At 39.8% G+C, this 19979-nt stretch overlaps 1 protein-coding gene across 1 annotated transcript in view; it reads left to right on the forward strand.

Annotated features, from left to right (window-relative positions):
- Positions 1-19979, forward strand: part of ADAMTS12 (ADAM metallopeptidase with thrombospondin type 1 motif 12) — a 140230-nt gene that overhangs the window by 32667 nt on the left and 87584 nt on the right. The window contains exon 3 of the mRNA XM_050329514.1: positions 17436-17610. Coding sequence (XP_050185471.1) covers positions 17436-17610 — 175 coding nt within the window. The remainder of the gene's footprint in view (positions 1-17435; positions 17611-19979) is intronic.

Here is a 19979-nt window from a genome sequence, read left to right on the forward strand (position 1 = left end):
ATGCCATATTAGGCATAGCTGCAATCAATTGCAATTTTGTTGGAATGATTACACATGGGGACTGGAATTTGGAATATGAACAGGGTTATTAGCACAAAAATGCCATTCTAGTGGTTATTTAGTATTTAATTGTTTGGACAAACCCCTTCATATTAACAGAGTTTCTCTCACTCTCCTGGTATCTTGCATCATCAACCTGTGAAGTTGTTGCACCGACTGAGGAAAGCTGACATAATTTGCATTAAAAATAATACAGAACTTCTACAGGGCCAGTGAAGAGGACAATTTTAGGACACTTTGTTGGGTCAAGTTTAGCTCATCCCAAGATTGATAGTTCAGATTAGATGAAGTTCCCTGTTCTATGCTGATTATGACAGAGATCCTGCAACACAAATATAGAGGTTTATATTTTATTTGGGCTGATGAGTGCCACGTCTGGAATTTGATTTTGGCCTCGAAAAATTACTAAAGTATGGATGGAAGTTGTGGGGTCCAATTTGCCCAGCACTAGGAGGATAATTATTTTGTTCGTTTGTTTCAGCTTGTAATAATAAATTTAACATCTGGGACTCATTTTACTGGATTTGGCAGAGACAAGACACTGGGGGTGCAGGGAGGGAATCCAAATGGATAAAAGCTACAGTGAAAAGTCTCCCTAAGAATAAGTCAATATGTGACCTATTTGCTAATGTAAGACTGAAGTGAACATTGGTTTACATGATTAAAGTAACAATTTCCTTGGTAGCTGTTCTGTAGTCAAGTATTATGTAGCCACAATATCCGTAGATGTTCCTTGGCTCTGCTGAGTAGGATCTTCTGAGTTGCTTCAGGAGTGCTTCTGAAGACTCTGCAGTCATCTTTCTGCAGTGATGTGGGCTGATGATGGCATGATTTCTGTTCCTTTTGGAACCAGTAATCTGGTTTCTCTCTTCCAGTTTAAACTTGTGCTTCTGACTTGTTTCAGTTTAGGATCATTGACCCTCAGAGTACAGTCAGGAGTCTTTTCAGTCACTGCTGCATTCACCATAGTCCAGTTCTCACTGCTGTGAATTTTTGTACTCAATTAGATTTACAGTAAACTCCCACATAATTTACTGCACAGCATAGTTTAAGGCAGAATCAGAGCATAAACAAAACCCTTAATGCGCAGTAGCTGCATGTCTTTGGTCGGGACTTGAACTGGTGGCCAGCTGGAAATGGGGAATATACTTTCTTCTCCTTCTGTAGTGCTACACTGTGATTCTTCATGCTGTTCCTGCCTTTTTTTAAAAAAAATTCCTTTCTGTCTCATACTTTTGCTAGAACCTTGGTAATATGAGCAATTGATTTTATTTTAACTCTGTTCTGTTTTTCATTACTGCACGTATTTCATCAAAATGCAAGTCATCCCAACTTGCATAAATCAGAATAAAAAGAAGGCACTTCCAGTATTGCATTCTGTGTGTTGCCAGTTAAAAAAGAATAGGGTTTTTCCCTCAGAGAGCAGATGCTTCTGATCACAATTGTAACAAATGATTTACCACTGAAGAATAGGGATGGGCAAACATGGCTAGTCAATGGCAGGAAATCAGAGATATTTAATTAAACTGCCCACAGGCAGATTGGCCTGGCTGTCCTTGTCTGGGGAGGAACTGCTTCTCCTTTCTAATTCAAAAAGAAAAAGACAGTCCATTGCTTGAACATCCACGATTTAGTAGTCCACATAGATGCAAGCAACTGGGCACTTGTGCATCAAGCTACCATGAAAGAGTGTCAAAACTCTTTTTGCTCTTGGCTGTTGACTGAATCCTATATTTTTAAAAAATAATTTTGAGGTAAATTTTTCTATCAAGCTAAATTGTTTTCTGTCTGGAGTCATCATTGGATCTCAATGTGCTAAGAGTCTTTCAAATCATTCTCTCAAACTCTGAAGAGAGAGAACATTCTGTTTGTAAGGCTCAACAGTATCTCAAAAGATCAGGCAAAAATCTTTGCTCTTTACTGTCAAGTCCTGTCTGCTTAAATTCCCTGCTTATGTTACCAGTTGTGTCTTTTCATATTCGCAGGGAACAAAGGACAGCAGCGCTACATGGGACTTGGTTATTCTATCCTATTGGCCTTGCTGAAAGATTTCAATTCAAACTAGGGCCAAATATAGAATAAATCAGGCAATGCTAAGAGTTCAGTGTCAGTTTTGATTTCTGCTTCCTGGTTCTGCTAATTCCTGTTCATTTTGCTACCTAGTATTACCCTGAATACCTTACTCTAGAGTCTTCCTATGTAGCAAAATGAGATTTTAAATTTGATACCTCCTTAATCTGTGGTACCTCTGTAGTCCATGGTTGGACTTGTTTTTTTCCACAGACAAAGTTATGAAAGCACAATCCAGAGTTGCTTGTGGGATGATTTAAACATGATATTGAAGGCTCTGATGATGCTTTCGAGGTGGAAGTGTTTATTCCAATTAAATTCCAATAATTCCACAGTAAGCCAGGAGATCGTACCCTGTGGTAAGCAAAAGGCCTTCCTGGCAAAACATCCTGCTGCCCTGCAGTGCTATGCTATGATATGGAAACCATGGGTTTGCCTATACACTGCAGCTTGCAATTTCCTCACTGGGTTTTCCTCTGGGAACAAGCAGCAGAACTTCACTTGAGATCAAGGATTCTCTGTAGTAGCCCTTTCTGCCCCCCAGCCCTCTGTGTGGGCTTGACCAGCCCTTCTGATCTCCAAATCTTCAAAGATGCTTTGATATCTTGATGAGGAAAGGGCTGAGTTCTGCTAAAGATGCCATATCATTCAGCAGTGTTCAGTTTTAGAAGGAGCAAGGTAAGCATGAAGGAAAGAAGGAATATTTTAAGGTTATTTCTTGCATCGATATGGCTTAAATATTGGCCTTTCAGAAAGGTCCTGGCGTTTCTCCAGCTCTACTCACCTTTTTCTATCCCAAAGCAATTCAGTCTGGAATCCCACACAGAGTGTTAACTCCAGAAGTATTTGGGGAATATAGCAGAGATGTAAGGATGTCCAGAAGATCTACCTGAACAGCACAGTAGAGCCTCCGTAGTGGAATCTGTCCCACCTATGAGTCCAGATCTCTACCATCAGATATTTGTCATGAGATGATCTTCTTGAGCAACACCTTAGATCACTTTGATGCCTGCAACTCTTGTTCTGTGAAGGCTTTCACAGCTTTATCCCACCAGGATGTCAATCATCAGAATCTGTCCTTGTCCTTACAAAACATATGGTTGAGATTTAGTTCAGCAGATATTTTAAGGCTGGTTCTTGGGTGGCAGAATTCTGCTACAGCAACCTTCAAAGCCGATTGAGCAGAATCACAGACTTTGTCAGTTAGTTCATGCCTGTAGCCTGTGGAAACAGAACACGTGATGGCAATAGCACTGAGTGCCCAAAACATTTCACTCGTTTAGTCATGTCCAAATGGACGACTGAGACAGCCAGTGCAGGTGGAAGGGTGGCAGGAGGGTAAATACACCATGAGGAAGCAATCAAAGCAGGGCTCACCTGAACAGTGGAATGAAAACACTATAGCATTTTTTTTAACAGGATCTTTGGAAAGTTTTCCATGTGTACCTCTAAAATGCTGTAAAACACATATGACATCCTTCTTTGATAGTGAATTGCAAAATGTGCTGTTTATCAAATGAATGTGTTTTCTGAATTCCAGATGATGGTAGTAGCATGCTGTGGCCTAAGTAGACAGGTTTGAACTTGTGTAAAGATCTAATGGAATGAATCCAAATGCACTTCTTGTTTTCATTTCACTATCCTGCTTGCAGATTTTCATTTCCGTTTGGGGTTTCCTATTAGAAATCAGACCACGAAAGCAGGGGACTGTGATGAAATCCTTATTCTTTCACTCTAAGCAGACATGATGTTAATTACCCAGGAAAAGATTATGTTTAACTTGGAGCACAGGGATTGTGAAACTTTTCTGGGAATGTGAAAATTCTGTGTTTGAAAAGTAGTAAATGTGGCAAAATAAAAATGAAGAAGTTTATCCCAGACTTTGTTATGATTTGGAAGGAGACTAATAAATTGCTATTCTTGGAGGACCAGAAGTGGCCTCGATCAATACATTTGTAAAAGTACAAACAGACAAACTTGGGTACACAGGCAATTGTCTCCATTATAGATTAGCTTTCTGATGTGCTTCTGATTCCTCTGTACTTTGTGTATGTTTGAGAGATTCTGGACTCTGTCAGGCATCGGGGAAGAAAAAAAAAGGAATTAGTGGTCAGTCACAGAGATTCATGGGAAGCATGTTTTTATGATGAACTGTGCCTTGGCTACCACACAAAGGGTTTGCTGGGTACCTCAGGAGGTAAAGCATGACATCTTTCAGGTTTGGCTGTAACATGGATGATTTTTGTTGCTGAGACTCATAGGGAGGTCTGTGAACCCACACATGCATCTCATTGTGGCAAATGAATGTACGTGGTATTGTTTGTTGGATAGTTTCTCAAGCTGTATCTCTGTAGGGAGCCCAAACAGTGAAGTAAACTTTCCTCCTGTTGGGTATTACTCACTTTTATTGTTATTATTATAAAGAGTCCTAATTCACGTGGCAGGAGTGCTGTGTGTCTGAGTCACAGGCATTGTGGTAGGTTCTGCGTATATATCACCAAAAACTGCTATGAGACTGTGAGTGTAGAACAAAAGGCAGCAGGATGAGTGCAGGGTAGAAAGGGATGTTTTTCCTTGGAAAACGTGTGTTAGGTGTACATTTTGCTGTTCCACCTTTTCCTTTCAGCAAAGGGAATGAAGTTTTCTGTTTGATTTTCAGAGTCTGTTGAGCCTTTCAGTTCTGAAATCCAGCTGGCAAATCTCAGTATTCTTTGAGTGGTCCTAATATGGTGCACAGGGTGTGTATCACCAGCAAGGCTGTGTTTGGCCCTGGGTATTAGTGTCACCAGACCTGACAGTAATATCAGTATTAGTGACAGTGACAATAATATTGGTAACAGAATCTACCATTTGTTGGTTGTTAGTCCTACAGGTAATTTGGAGTTGTACCTTTCACTCTGTTGTCCAAAAATCCTTGTGGATTCCTCATGTGTGAAGAATCTGTGATGGGGGAATCAATAATATGAGCTCATATGCTCTGTATTTCTGTCTCTCTAGCTGCCTTTTTCATATACAGGCACACATGCAAGCAGGAGTATGATATTTCTAGATTTGTGGCTGTAGAGGAAAGTAAGTTATCAACATGTATATATATATTTAACAAATGTTCCACCCTGGGACTGCAAATTTAGTTAAAATAACTTATTTTTGTTTATGCATTCCTAATAGAATGAGACAAAAGTCTGAAGGTTTGTTGCAAGTCGAGGGTTCATTAAAAGTTTTGGTGCTAAGAGTTTGTTTCTCAGTTCTAGTTGCTCAAATCTTCTGTAATTGTAGGGATCCAACTGCGATCCTGGTTGTAATTCTCGTGTTTCACATGTGCTTGATTTTAATCTGTGTGTGTGTGTAACTGCATCTTTTGCTTATCCTTCATCTGCTTGCTGTCTCCATTATACACTACTGTGACTAAGAGCTGGTTTCAAATGCTGGAGCTAGAGCTGCTGTTTCGTTTCTGTGGCTGTGTCACAGTCTTCCTGAATTAGCAGAATTATTAGCAGAATTATTGTTCAAGGACAGCAGACAATCAAATCCCAACAGCTTCCCTGGAGCCTCGCATAATAATGGCTGAGAGTAGACCTGTGGAAAAAACTTTGAGAAAAGATTGTCTGAAAAGTAAGGAGACTGAAGATAAAAGCATTTTGTCTTTAAATATTCTCAAATGCCTCTCAGTGAAATTTAATCAAAGACTGTGCCAGATTAATGGAATCATATTATGTCAGGAAGTTAAACACGGGGTTTTGGATAGTTTGGGCAGTAACTTAATAGGGAAGTCTCGAGCCAAAAGAGGAGGGTAGCTGGACACTGGATGAGCAGTCACAGGGAAGGGCAGCTGTTGTCCTCTCAGCAGCACTGGGCAGAGCTGTTGAAACTGCAAAAATATATGTGCGAGTCTTGATGTTTTTAAGAAAGTCAGGCAAAACCCAGAGATGCCAAAGAACCGCCATTTCAGAGGGTGGGGAAGATCCAGGCTGTGGAAGGAAAGGAGAAAGTGTATCCTGGACTAGGAATAGGTGGTGTAGCTATTGGAAAACAGCCAGCAGCACTGGGCAAAGAAGCCTGCTGAAAGTGATTTTTAGCAGCCAGTTGCACTAAACCACTTCTGTGTTTCCAGCTCTGCTCTGGCAGAATCTGTCTTGAAAGTCTTCTCATGCAAAATGTGAGTTTGGGATCTGTAAGTGCCTCCATGTGTTGAGTACTGATCATAGATTATGGTCAAGCATATTATAAACTGAGAGAAGAGGGGATGGGAACAATGCATGTGTTCTGCATCTGAGCCTAGAGAGGACTATTTGTTGCCTTTGGAATCCACACATGGTTTGTTGTAATGTAGACTGTCAATCCATTCCTGCTGCAAAAAAAGTCAATGAAGTTTAGCCAGGGATGTATTTACTTATTTTCTGATTTTCACTGTTAGATGGGGGAAGTAAAGAAGACCTAGCATTGACAAAGGAACACACCAACTCAAGGCAATCTCACCTGAATTGCTTTGGAGAGGAACAAAAAAAAAAAAAAAAAAAGCTTTTGCTTAGCTTGTGCAAAAACATTATTTTTTAATTATAGCATTTCCATTACTGGTGCTTCAGTGGATCTGTCATGATCTGGCATTGGCCTGTACAAAAATATTCATTTGAAAATGTCTTCCAAAAAGTTTCAGTTTCATGTCTTAGTTGAAAAGATTTCCGCAGTAAAATTGTGGCATTTAGCTATGCAGCTTTGGCCAATAGTAAGAGCAGAATGAATTGTTTATTGTACATACTATTTTTTCTAAGTTCACATATGAAAGAGTTAAATTGTGAATTATTGATGATTCAGTCCAGATTTCCTTCATAAATTTGTTTGTAAACAGTCTTCTCACCACACAAAAGCTTATTAGAGGTTTATGGGTCAAGTATATCTCTCTTTTAAAGAATTCTTAAGTCCACTGGAATTCTGTCAGGACTGCATATGCTCTAATATTTAGTATCTTCTATTTCTCTCCATTGATGTTAAGTTTTTGAATTTTCAGTGTTCCTAGATTAGTAAGAATTGTGCCAAGTAGTAGCTGAAGATACTTAGTATCTTTCAGGTTTAAGTAAACTTTTCAGTGAAGTATTTTATCGTAAGGAACTGTGAGCATGTCTTCAGGAAAATGTTTCATTTGCAGACTACATCTGCCTTACCTGTACAAAAGGTATTTTCTTATTCTCATGTTTTCCTCCATCTCACTGTATCATTGTCACATAAAAAGTATTGAACATCTTAAGGAAACAAAATGCTGAATTATTAGAAAAGCTGAACATCTGTGCCTCTTTTTGAGTTTTAGGAGATTTTCATTGTTTTGGAATTCCTGGGAGTTACATCATAAGGCTTTCAAAACATGCCAGTTTTAAAGACAAAACTTAACATCCTGTGAGCAAAAGAAGACATGACAGCAGAACAGAAAGAAAACAAGTCCTTTTATTATTATAGCAAAATATTTTTTCTCATGGTTCCAAAGAATGTTTTACTGTATTTTTTCCCCAGATAAATAGCTCAATTATTTTCTATTTTGTCTTTTTTTTTAATTATTATTATTATGGTATAGACTATTGCGTTCAAACCTAAAAGACTGACTGCTACTTTTAAGCAGAACAAATGAAATGCTTTTATTGCAAAAAGTACTGTATTTCCAAAACAGCTAAAGCAATCTCTTTGCAGACAAAAGAATGATTTTGATGGAAAGTGTCAGTTTGAAGTAAAACCAATAATTTTTTCAACAGACAAACCCTATTTTTTTACAGAAATAGTCTACAAAGAAAACAAACACATGTATGAAAACAGTTTAAAATGGAAATCCTAAATTAATAATATTTAGACTGAAATCTAACCCTTTGATTCTTTGAACTCATGGGTGAGTTGTACAACTGGGACATTTTCTTTTTGAGAGCAAAGGTGTATCCCTAATGGGATTTGGAAAGTGGTTGCTGCTTGTATGAGGTATTAAGACCTGTGGCAGTAGAAAATCAGCCAGAAAGTCCAGCCTGTCCCATGGTTAGTCTGGGACAAGAAGGGCCAGTCTGCAGAGAGAGAGGTGTGAACATGTTCTGCTGTGAAGTACCAGAAGGGCATCTTGGGCTGGAAAAGAAAGGACATCTTGGGCTTAATGTAAATAGAAATCTGAAGCATGAAAGGTACAATAGGAATAAACCCTTCGGACTGCAAAAGAAATGAAGAAAGCTAAGCACCCAACCAAGAAAGCCTCTTTTTCTAATGAAAAAGCTCCTGCAAAGGCAGCACCTGAGCAGCAGATTGAGATTTCCTTGTTGATGGAGGGACTTTGTTTGCCAGACCCTTGACATGTGACTGATTGTCAGACGGAAATAATGGTCAATAACAGATTTCTGGCAGGAGTCGTAAGAGCAGGCTGGAAAATAGGGATGTTTCCTTGACACACACTCTGTTTCTGAGCTGCAGGTGCTATTTTCCTGTTTAAAAATGAGGGACTAATCTTCCCTACACAGATTTATCCCGTGGTTTCTGGTGCTTCTCTGAGCCATTTCCGATTTGCAGTTTTCTGTGGCGTCTACCAGGACTTGTACAAAGCAGTTGACACTGTGCCACACGACATCTTTGTTTCTAATCTGGAGACACATGTGTGGCCTGGAAGCCAACCTTGTCTAAGGATGCATGGCTGCATCCAAAACAGCGTGGGCAGCAGTTTGAGGGAGGTAATTCTGCTCCTCCACTGTGCTTGGGTGAGACCCCACCTGGAGCCCTTCATCCAGCTCTGTGGCTCCCAGTGTAGGAGGGATGTGAACCGGCCAGTGTGAGTCTAGAGGAGGACCCTGAGGTGATCAAAGGGTAGACCACCCCTGCTATGAGGACAGGCTGGAAGAGTTGGGGCTGTTCAGCCTGGAGAAGAGAGTGATCTGGGGAGACCTTATAGCACTTCACAGTACCTAGAGGGGCTACAAGAAAGCTGGAGAGGGACTTTGTACAAAGGCATGTGCTGATAGAACATCAGGCTCTAAACTGAAAGAGGGCAGGTTTAGAATAGATATTAGCAAGAAATTCTTTACAGTGAGAGTTGTGTATGCCCCATCCCTGAATATGTGTTCAAGGCCAGACTGAATGGGGCATTGAGCAACCTGGTGTACTGGATGGCATGCTGCCCATGGCGGGAGGGGTTGGAAGGTCCTTTCCAACCCAAACCATTCCATGATTCTAAATGCTCTTTCAGTTTCAGTCTGTATTGGGTGAAAAAATGTTTTATTGCCTGCCAGCTTCTTTTGACGTTCTCTACCTTTTGTGCCAGGGCAGATAGTAAACATGCAGGAACTCTCTAGATTGTCTGTACCACTTGCTGCTTCTCCAGGTTGTCTGTTTTCCAGCCTTTTCAGGTGCTCATTATACACAGTCTTGCTCTGGAAAAAGTTGAACTTGTTGATTTCCCACCAGCTTCAGAAGTACTTTAAAGTATTCATCACCACAGAGAAAACAGTTGACATTTCATCAGATCAAGCTCCTAACAGAAGGGGCCTGGCAATTAGCAGAAATTTTATGCCAGTCTTAGTTAAGTGGTTTCCTCAGTTACTGGTTTTGTACCAAAACTGATTTGCTTTTTATTGAGTACGTATCCTTCTAAGTTTTGAGCAGAAACTTGATTGTTAGTAGACTGAGGAGTATTTGTTTGTCTTGCAGGCTTTTGTTCTTATTTCAGAGTATAGGTTATCTCTCTGTAGCCCTGAGAGAGAAGTGAATTTTCTGCCTGTTAGATGTAGTCTCTTGAATGCCCAGGTAAAATTTCTGCATGCACTGCACCTCTTGTATCAGTGGAAATGGCTTTCAGTCAGAGTTGAAGCTTCAAGGAGGAATTTGAGTCATGTTCAGAGCTAACTCAAGTGTTTTGTGCTTTTAAACAGACCTGAACCCAATGCTGAATCTGATCAGCCTTCAGCTTTGGCATACATGGGAGCTGGGACTCATACTGTGTTTGTAAAAACATTTGTGGTGGTGTGCCAGATGCAATTATAAAAGCAGATTGGTCTCCTTTCTCAGACAGAGAGAAATACCCGGGAAGGTCAAGTGAGTGGCGTGCGATTTGACCGAGGCTGGAAGAAGTTGTGATTCTGTGTAACTGTTGTGATTGCCAGTTATCATCATGCTGGTTCCCAGACTGCCATGTGCTAAGCATCAGCTGTGTACTAGAGATGCACTTTGACCTGCAAATTCTGGATCTCAGTTTGAATCTTGTTCTTATGGTTTCATTTAATTTCTTCTCTCATCTCCTACCACATCCTATTTCTCACTCTCAGTCCTTTTCTAACACGGACACTGATCTGTGACACAGAATGACCTTTTTGGTGTAGCGTGTCACTTACTTGACACTGTTGTCTTAACATGCCACAGCTTCCCTCAGCCAGAGACTGAATTTTCCTGTTTTGTAAGGTATTTGGTTTTGATAAGCTCCCTCCCCCTTCATTCCTCCCCAATGATGGCACAACAAGCTGCAGCTTGAGCATGGCTCACAGCCTGTTCCAAGGCTATGCAGAGCAAACAGAGCAGCTGCTTTCTCACACCCGCCATGGAAATGAGGGCAGTGTATTTCAAGCTGCAGTTGTTGAGCAGAATCCATGATTCCTCATGTAGGCACTGAGCAGAAACTCCATGTCACAGTGCTGCTCTGAGGTTATCCTTTGCTATGAAGAAACCACTTTTTGGAAAGTCATTGGAAATAATAAATGGTAAGTAAAGAAGAGGTTGAGAGCATCAGTATAGGCTGCCTTTTAAGTCACCTTGAAAATGACACTTTCATGGTAAGTTGTGACATGACCCTGGGTGAGGCATGTTGAAATTCATTCCTAAGTCTGTCTGTGCTGTGCAGCCACAGGATTCATGAGTTTGGAGAAAAGGGAGGCAGAAGCCTCTCCCGGCACACCTAGGATGACAAATGCAGACCTATAACATACTGTTTGCTCCTTACACTTCTGCTTGCTTTTGGACTGGACAGAATGAAGCTAAGAGAACAGCGTCATGAGGTGGGTCAGTGTAGTCCTGCCTGATGTAGCTTTCCCTCAGAGAGTTCTGTCTCATAAAGCAAAATAATTTCTGTGGAGAGGAAGAAGTTCAGCTGTGACCTTCTCTTGCTCTGCTCTCCAGAAGAGTAAAGCTCCTGACAGACTTTCATCCACTGGAAAATGGGATAATTGTTCTTTCTTCCATCTATCTGCACATGTTATGGCAGCTGTCATCATTTGTATCTCTGATTTCTGGCTGTTGACTAGGGTTCCTGTAGGTCACAGTAATACAAACAATACTTGTCAATAGAAACAATGCCACTTGTCATTTGATCAAATGTTTGCATTTAGTTATTCTCTAACAAAGTTTGAACTCCACATTATTAACATTGTCATACTCACTAGCTTGCAATTAGTTTTAGAATATAAGTGAGCAGGAAGCCAAAACAGCCATAGTGCTTTCTGTCTCTGTGATTAGAGATCATGTTTGCTCTGTGGATCCTCTTGCTTGTCTTTTTATTCCAAGTACAAAGCACTGTTTAGGCAAGGAACCTCTTACCAATCCAGTGTTAAATTATTACTCTTCAGCATTACACAGGCTTTAAATCATCAAATGTGATCTGCTTTGCAAACTGTAAAAATTTACTGGCTTCCAAATCAAAGGTTCAGAACTTCACATTGAAAGTCTCTGAGGGAATTTCAAATGCTGAGAAGTACAAACCATTTTTGAATTGTTTATTTTCATTTTCATGAGAGGCTGTTCTGATATTAATGAGAAAAGAATCCAACCAGTTTGTACATTGTAGGCCCCCTGGATACAGTGCTTTCTGAACAAGTTTAATTAGAAAAATATGAATTAGATATTCCAAGAGTATTTTCCAGGAGTAAAGCAACTGTTGCTCCTTCCTTCTCCCTCAAACTGTCTTTGGAGGAATTGGGCAAACTCTTTGTTCTGTCTCAGAACAGCAACACTTGCTGAGTTGGTTTTGGATCCCAAATGAAGTCCAGACTTGCTGGTCTCACCCTCTTGTGACTATAGTCAAAGTAAGCTTCTTACACTTGGAGAAACAACTCTTGGGTGTGTTTTATCCTTGAGAGTGTTGTAACTTGCTGTGTGGTGAGGCTCAGAGCACTGACTGGGCCCCATCCACTCAGCTGTCCCAGTGGGGTGTCACCTCACTCACTTTGGGCAGACTGGGCAGCCCAAAGAACTGCAACCTTGTCTTCAGCAAAAGCACCACAGACCTACCAGCAACCGAGTGACAACGAAATATTGACAAAAGGAGCCCCCATGTCTTCGGAGTGCTCTGGACTTCAGACAGTCTTTAGCAGTCTGTCTCTCACTGCTGTGTGGAAATCACACTGGTGAACAGAATGAGGGTTCAAACTGTGTTTAAGTTAATGAATTATGAGTCAGCTGTGCCATGCCATCTACCTGCTGGATGCTCAGCGTGTGGCAAAGCAGGCTTGTTTCAGCTTAGTATAACCAGCAATGAAAGTTGTGTATCTTTGCTCTATTTTAAGACCATAAAAATGTTCGGTTACTAATTCTCCAGTGGACAATAAATTTTTACCCTGTTGGAATTCAGTTATACATCTGAGCTTCAGATGCAGCAAAGGAAGGCAGTTTGGGCTTATGCAGATCAAATGGGACATATTTGGAAAAGTAGAAAGTGAGAATGTGTGAGGAAGCTGAAAGGCTCTCTGAGAAATGGACAACATGAAGTGACTGCTGCTGGGCTTTGTAATACAGTAAGAGGTGTAGAAGCTGTGGGAACACAGCTTAATGTTCTTAGTGAGCTGCTGGAGATTTCAAAGCAGAAGCCTGCAGAGAGACTAACGGGGCTCTAAGCAGTTTCACGGTCACACAGTGATTGTCACTCATTTGTGGATCTTCTGTAGTTAGAAAAGAAGTAAGATGGGATATTTCTACAATGCAAATAAAGCTGCAGCCAACAGGGCACCCACTAGTGAATGTGGGAATAAGATACCTGGACTGTTTCTTCTAAGGAAAATCACAGAATACTTGGAAGAAATAATTAATGTTTTTAGGATGGACAATAAGGATGATTGTGGAGGATGACATGACCTGAAGTGCTAACAGAGATGTCTTTTAAAATTATGTGTTCCAGGTTGTACATTTTCATGTTCAAATCTCCAGGCAAGATTAATTTCACAGATAATTTCCTAGAGTAGAAATGAATGTAGCCAGGATGCTTCAGATTCTGTATGAGATGCAAAGCTCACAGAGGTCCATAAGATTGTTCCTGAACTGTTTCTGTAGCACAGCAGAGGAGTAAATGAAGACAGGATTTAGACTGCTTCCCTTAATAATTTTTAGAAAAGGTTTAGGTTCGATGTTTTTTTTTTTTCTATATCTCCTTTTCAGTGGATGATATTCATAAAATCTTTTGTCATATTACTCAGTACCTAAAAAAAACCAAACACCTCTTTCTGCATGAACAACAGCATGGCAGGATCATTTTTATTAACTCTGTCTGAGGATGTAGGTGAAAATCTCATCTGAGTGTTGAGATTTTGTTTTTGATGAGATAGGCACATATGACAAACTTAAAGAGAAAGATCCTTGGAGAAAGAGAAGTGACACACAGAAAGGAACTAAGTGATTAGCTGAAATAAATTTAGCATGTGTAGTGTTAACAGATAATTTATTTCACCAGCTTAATTAAGATTATATGCAGCTGCAGTTCTCTGGTAATTCGTGTTTCCTATGGCACAATATTTTCCTGTAATTCTTTTAGTCAAACTTAATTTCACTTACCATGCCTTACAGTTGTAGTAAGCACCCGGAGCAAAGTACCAGCAAAGTAAACCCAGAACCTTTTCTTCTTACTTTTGTTTCATGTTGCTTCTAAAAGTCAATGTGTTTTCAGAGTCTGTCACTGCCCCATTGTCAGAAAAATTGTCTGAAATATATTGCCAGAAATACCGTTTGCTTTCAGCGAGTTACACACTGTTCCCACTACAGATGTTATTTTTTTGGCATTATTGTCAGCATACTCAGTTATTATAGCTTTAAACTGCAAATTGTTGGGTTTTCCCTTCCTTTTTCTGCTGACATACACCCACTAATACCAGCCCCTCCTGTCTGGAATAGCATTGCAATTGCAAAACCATAGCCAAGGCTAAAGCTGCTCCTTCCCTTCCCACAGGACTCAGCTTCCCACATGGAACTGATTGAAAAGATTCTGCCAGAAAATGTATTTTGACAAAACCCCCGGACTTTTGACCAAAAGAAATATGTGAAAAATATCTGCTTTCCACTGGAAAATGCAGATTCTACTGAAAATCAAAGTTGAAAACTTTGTTAGCAGAGCCCCAGGATCACCATGTCTTCCTGGCTAGTGATATGCAATGCAGGAGATGTGGTGTGTTCCAGAAACTGTTTGTGTCAAAGTAATTAAGCATATGAATTAATAATCCCATTAGGTAATGTAGCACCATTTCCAGATACATTATGGTAAACATTTTCAGCCACAGGATGTCAGATTTTGAGGATGAAGGGTGAGATTTGAAGGAAGGGAGAGCAACAATTTAGAAAAAAAATTCTGTGGTAGACTTTTAGATTTTCAGCTATAGGCATTGAGGGAAACACCCACACCCTGCCCACACACACCATTCACCCCAAAACAAACACACCCCACCCCACCCCCACCTATTTTCTAGCCATTTCTATTACTGCATTATGTGATAGCTTTTCACAGAGAAGTTTAAATGAGAAAAACTTGTCTTCAGTAATTTTTTTCTGTGATGATAACTAAGCTCTGTAATAAATGTAAATATGACTGGCTTATTTCCAAGGAGGCTTTCTTAATGTGACTCCTTTGTATATTCTGAGGCTGTGTGAATGCATTCAAAGGGAGATGATACTACAAACGGCTCAGAAAAAGCATATATTGTATTTCCATAGCTTGAAATCTGATGGACTGTAAATGAAAAATTCTTGCTGTTGTATTTGTGAATCAAAAAAGAACAACTATAAAGAGCAAAGCTAAAGACGCATTTAATCAGCAAAGGGAATTTTGCCAGTTCTGAGTGCTTTGAAGTAAGTTTAATGTGAAGATTACTTGTTTTTTTTCTTTATTTTGGTCTCAGCATTTATTTTTTTGTGTAGCCTATGCAGGGTAAAAGTGCAAATGCAAAGCATAAGTTCAGTAAGTGCTGGAAGTCTCTGGAAGCTGTTGCACATTCATGCAATAATTTTTTCTTTTTTCTCCTACTCTAAACAGCTTGGTTTTAGCATGCAAGCATTGATGAGGGAGCTTGGGAAGTGAACTTGCCACTGATATACTCACTTCCCTTTTTATAGAATTGCCTGGCCCTTCTTGTTACAGATGTACCTTGGCATGATAGTTCAGTGACTAATCACCTGCTCTATAAAATCAGGGTCTTCAAGTGAAGATGGTTAATTTTTTCTGGTTCCAACTGGCTTAAAAAACAAAACAGAGCAAGAAGGTCTAATAAGTCAGATGTTGTAAACAGCCAGGGTAGACTGGACCCTGTGGAATGAGGAGGAATGGGCAAAGATTTGTGATGGTGCTTTGATTCCTTGAGCAGCAGGAGGAAAGCCACATCTGCTTTCCTGGTCTGACTGCTGTATAGGCAGTTCTTGCTGTATAGATTCTTGTTTGCCTGACATCTTTATCCAATGTGACCATGGGATTTACTGCTTTTGTAGTGTGTCTCAGGTCCTATGTCCTGATCTATAATTTAAACAGAAACCTAAGCATTTTTTTTATGTTATGTTTAAGAATCAGGAGTCTTGTTTCTTTTTTCTTAAAAATGAAACAAAAGCCATACAGGTAGTAGCTGTAATCCCAGATGAACAAATATGTGTGACTTTGAGTCCTGACCTTTGAAGCTTTATAGGTGTAAACAAGGCTTCAAACCAAGACCAACCTCTGGTTTTAAAACTTTGACTTGCATTAGAAAGAATGAGTTTCTGCTCCTCATCACTTTTGGGAAAACTGTGAAATTGCAGCCATAGTTATTTATTTGCACAGATTTGCAGTAGGATATATTGGGCCTGTGGCAATCAGTGTGGAGTCAGAAGGTGTTTGGTAGGGGGGACTAAAGTGTTCTCACTGAACTGCCTTTGGTCTCCTTGTACATGGTTATTTTACAGTTTTGTAAGAATGCTTTTATTTCATTCATATGATTTCCTTCATATCCTTACCCTCGTACTGACTTTCTCAACTGTCCAGAGAAACTGTAAGACTTTGGAGTGTTTTAAAAGGGTTTTAAATTTGTATATCCTTGTAAATTTGAATACAGCAGCTGTAGGAACAGAGGGTTACTGCATTTTTTCCCTGCTCCTGAACAAGTTAAGAAGGCTGCACTGACCACAGCAAGGAAGTGGAGGGGAAAAGAAACCATAACAGTGGAATACCTCAGCCTCATGTCGCATCCCCAGCGTGGACTGGGATGTCAGTAGATCCTTAGCTTTTGATTTAGAGCTTTACTGTTCCATATGTCTTGAAGTGAAAGGGCTGTACAATGGTTTTGCAATGTTCTCAATCCCTGCAAAAATGCTGAGGCACAAGGGACCAAGGCCATGTCTGGTTGCATGGATCTAGATCATGGCACAGAGGGAGGTGTAAACTAAACCTGTGGAAGTCTAAAATAATCCTGTGTAGTCCAGATGGGGATCAAATGCCCTGTAGCTCAGGCAAAGCAAAGAGGTTGATACAAAAGTTATAGCATGAGAAATGTTACAGTTTTTCAGTTAGTCTATTGTATGTTCTTAATGACTTGCTAATTCATGAAAAATGGTTTATTTCTTCCATTGTATGCCCTGGGGTCAGAAGGGGTTTGTAGTCTGAGTCAAGAGTGAACGACACAGTCCAGCCCATCTGATAGGTTGGGAAGTTCACTGTGGAATAGCATCTAGGAGCAGAATTTTGATTTGCACTGATGAATCAGCTTCTATTCCAGTCTTGTTCTCTGGGGAATGGATGCAAAACACCAGAAGAACAAGATGCAGCTCCTTCTAGTGCATCGTGTTTGGCAAATTAACTTTTGACCTTTTTGTGGCTTTGTAAAAATATGAGAGCCTTTGCCTTAGGATTTCAGGTTATTAGGAGGAAGATATTTTTTTCTATCCTTCTGTGGACTGTTACGTCTCTGTGAGGTATGAAACAACTTTGATGTATGCAGCCAAATAAATGCTGAAAACCCATTGTGTTCATATTTCTGCAGTGTAATGACTGGCTTATGAGAAAAACTCAGGGATGGTGATATGAAAAGGGTATTTCTTTTTGACTTCCAGTACTGGACAATAGAGATTAACTCTTTTGTGCTTATTTTCAGACTGGATATTTCCATCTGCCCCATGGGGATTACTTCATTGAGCCTATTAAAAAGCATCCACAGAAGGAGGGAACACCCCATCCTCATATTATATATGGGGCAAATAACCTTCAAAATGCTTTAAGGAGAAGACGGGCCACCCCGATGGAAAGAGAACAAGCATGTGGATTGAATGGTACAAATTTTGCTAGATTTCTGCTTATCTGCTTTCTGAATCTTTTCAAGCAGCTTATATGTTCCAACAGTGTATGCCTTTCCTTCTGCCAGGCTTTTTATAATTCTGCAAGAAGAGATTATGCAAAATGGGAGCATCTCAGTCAAAATGCCCCAGGAGCCACCCATCTGGGTTCCTTCCTGAAAACTTAAATCCTCCTTATGACTGCTGAGATGTGTTTTTCACACTATTGATCCTTTCTACCCCTCACTTTTTTCTCCAACCAGAACTGTTTAGTGAGTTTGAAACTTGAATTCTGGATTAGTTTTGGAATGGCAAGATTTTCCGTCTAAATTATTTTTAATAAAACGTTCTCACTCCATTCAAATGCTGTCCACAACATAGAATATCTCCCCTTTAATCCATGGTTTAAACTTAGGATTTCTAGATTCTCTGTGATAGTTATCAGAATATTTAAAGACTTTTCTTTGGTTGTTCTGAAGTGAAATACAGGACATCAACATCAAGATTTTTTTGCATAGAAGTGTAAGTAAAAATAACTTAAATATTGGTGCAGTAATACTCAGTATCATGTATTTTGGGAAAACAAACGAATACACTCTATCTTTCCAATATAATGCATATAGAGGGTAATTGGCATCTCATAATTACAAAATGAATTCCTTAATCTAGTAAAATCATTTACTTGATTGATTTCATGCCAAAAATGTACAGATCTTATATTAGTTCTCTGATGTTGGAGGCCTTGAAATGAATCTGCACCAAACTTTAAAATGGTGTAGTATTTGTAGGGATGAATGACAAGTAACCTATATGATGTAAAGCCCATGTTATGTACAAATAGAGCTGCAGAATACACAGGAATGTGTTTTTGTCTTTCACAGGTCAGTGGTTTAAGAGAAGCTGGTTCTTTTCCAGGAGCGGGAAATAAAAAGAGGAATGTAGGAATTTTTAATCCTCAGTCATGATTGCTGCTAAAGTTTTACTGCAGCGAAATATGAATTGATAAATTAAAGAAGCAAAACCAACTTGATTCCACTGTATTTCTGGTCATAGACCTTCATTGCACTTCTTGCTTGCTGGCCAAGAGTGGCATGAGAAGTTAGCAGGGGGAAACTAGAAAGCTGATGGGGGGGGGGTATTTCAATCTTCTATAAACTGGTAAGTTAAAGATAAGAGGAAGAGCTGGAATAATTAATATGAATGCTCTTCCATTTTATTTTTAATCAAATAAAAATATATCTACATGTTAGAAAATAAACCTGGAGTTGAAAAGCCATGAGCATCTAAAGGTGATGTTTATTTTGGTGTATATTTAAAATAGCTCCCTGTTTTTCCATTTCTTCTGATGACTGCTGGGATAAATGAGGGGAATTAGTTTAGGTTTTCCTGTGAAGAATGAGGAGATTGTTCTTGCCTACTGTCTTTCAGGTTTCTTTCCTGGATGAAATAACATCTGTACATAGTAATTTTAAGTATGGAGAGAAGATAGGAGATGCCAGGGATCGTGCTGTGTGTTTGCTTTGTGGGGTCTGCTTATCTTCTTTCTACCTCTCACTTTTAGCCTCCTGTATCTTTCCTCAAAGTCATGCAGAGTGAGAAAGAAAAAGACTGGCTGTACCTGGGCACTGGAAAAAAATGAGCAGAGCTTCCCTGAGATTTAATCTCTTAGAGTAGCTAACTCTGCTCTAAATGGGTTTTCAATTTAAAATCCCTGCCCAATGTTATTCATTCTAATGTGACAGAATTCTTTGTGGTGATAATATGTTCATGATATTGCAGGCAAACAAAGTTAGTGTCTTATGAACTAGCAAAGCAATATACTGTTATTTGTATTTCTATTTTTAACCGACTCTGTCAGCCCTTAGAGGTAATGTCTGCCTTTGGTCAAGTAATAATCTTCTTGCCTGTCTTAAAAGTTAAGTAATCAGTGTGAAAAAGTGCATGAGGGAGAAAGCATTTCCTTCTTTGCACTTTTACCCTTTGTGTGACAGGATATAACAACCATTGTTTCCTCCAAAGGCCTTACCTTTTAAGTTGAGTGTTATGTACCCTGGGCTGCACCCAAAGCAGCCTGGCCAGCAGGTCAAGGGAGGGGATTCTGCCCTCCTACTCTGCTCTGGTGAGATCCCACTGGGAATGCTGTGTCCAGCTCTGGGGTCCCCAGCACAGGAAGGACATTGACCTGTTGGAGTGAGTCCAGGGAAGGCCACCAAAATGGTTAAAGGGACATCTCCTGTAGGAATTGTTCAGCCTGGAGAAGAGAAGGCTTTGGGGTGACCTAACTGTAGCTTTCCAGTACCTGAAGGGAACCTGTAAGAAAGATGTAGGGAGATTTTTTTATAAGGGCATGGAATGACAGGACAAGG

This window comes from Myiozetetes cayanensis, unplaced genomic scaffold (genome assembly GCF_022539395.1).
Source record: "Myiozetetes cayanensis isolate MyiCay16 unplaced genomic scaffold, myiCay2020 scf4, whole genome shotgun sequence".
NCBI classification, from domain to species: Eukaryota; Metazoa; Chordata; class Aves; order Passeriformes; family Tyrannidae; genus Myiozetetes; species Myiozetetes cayanensis.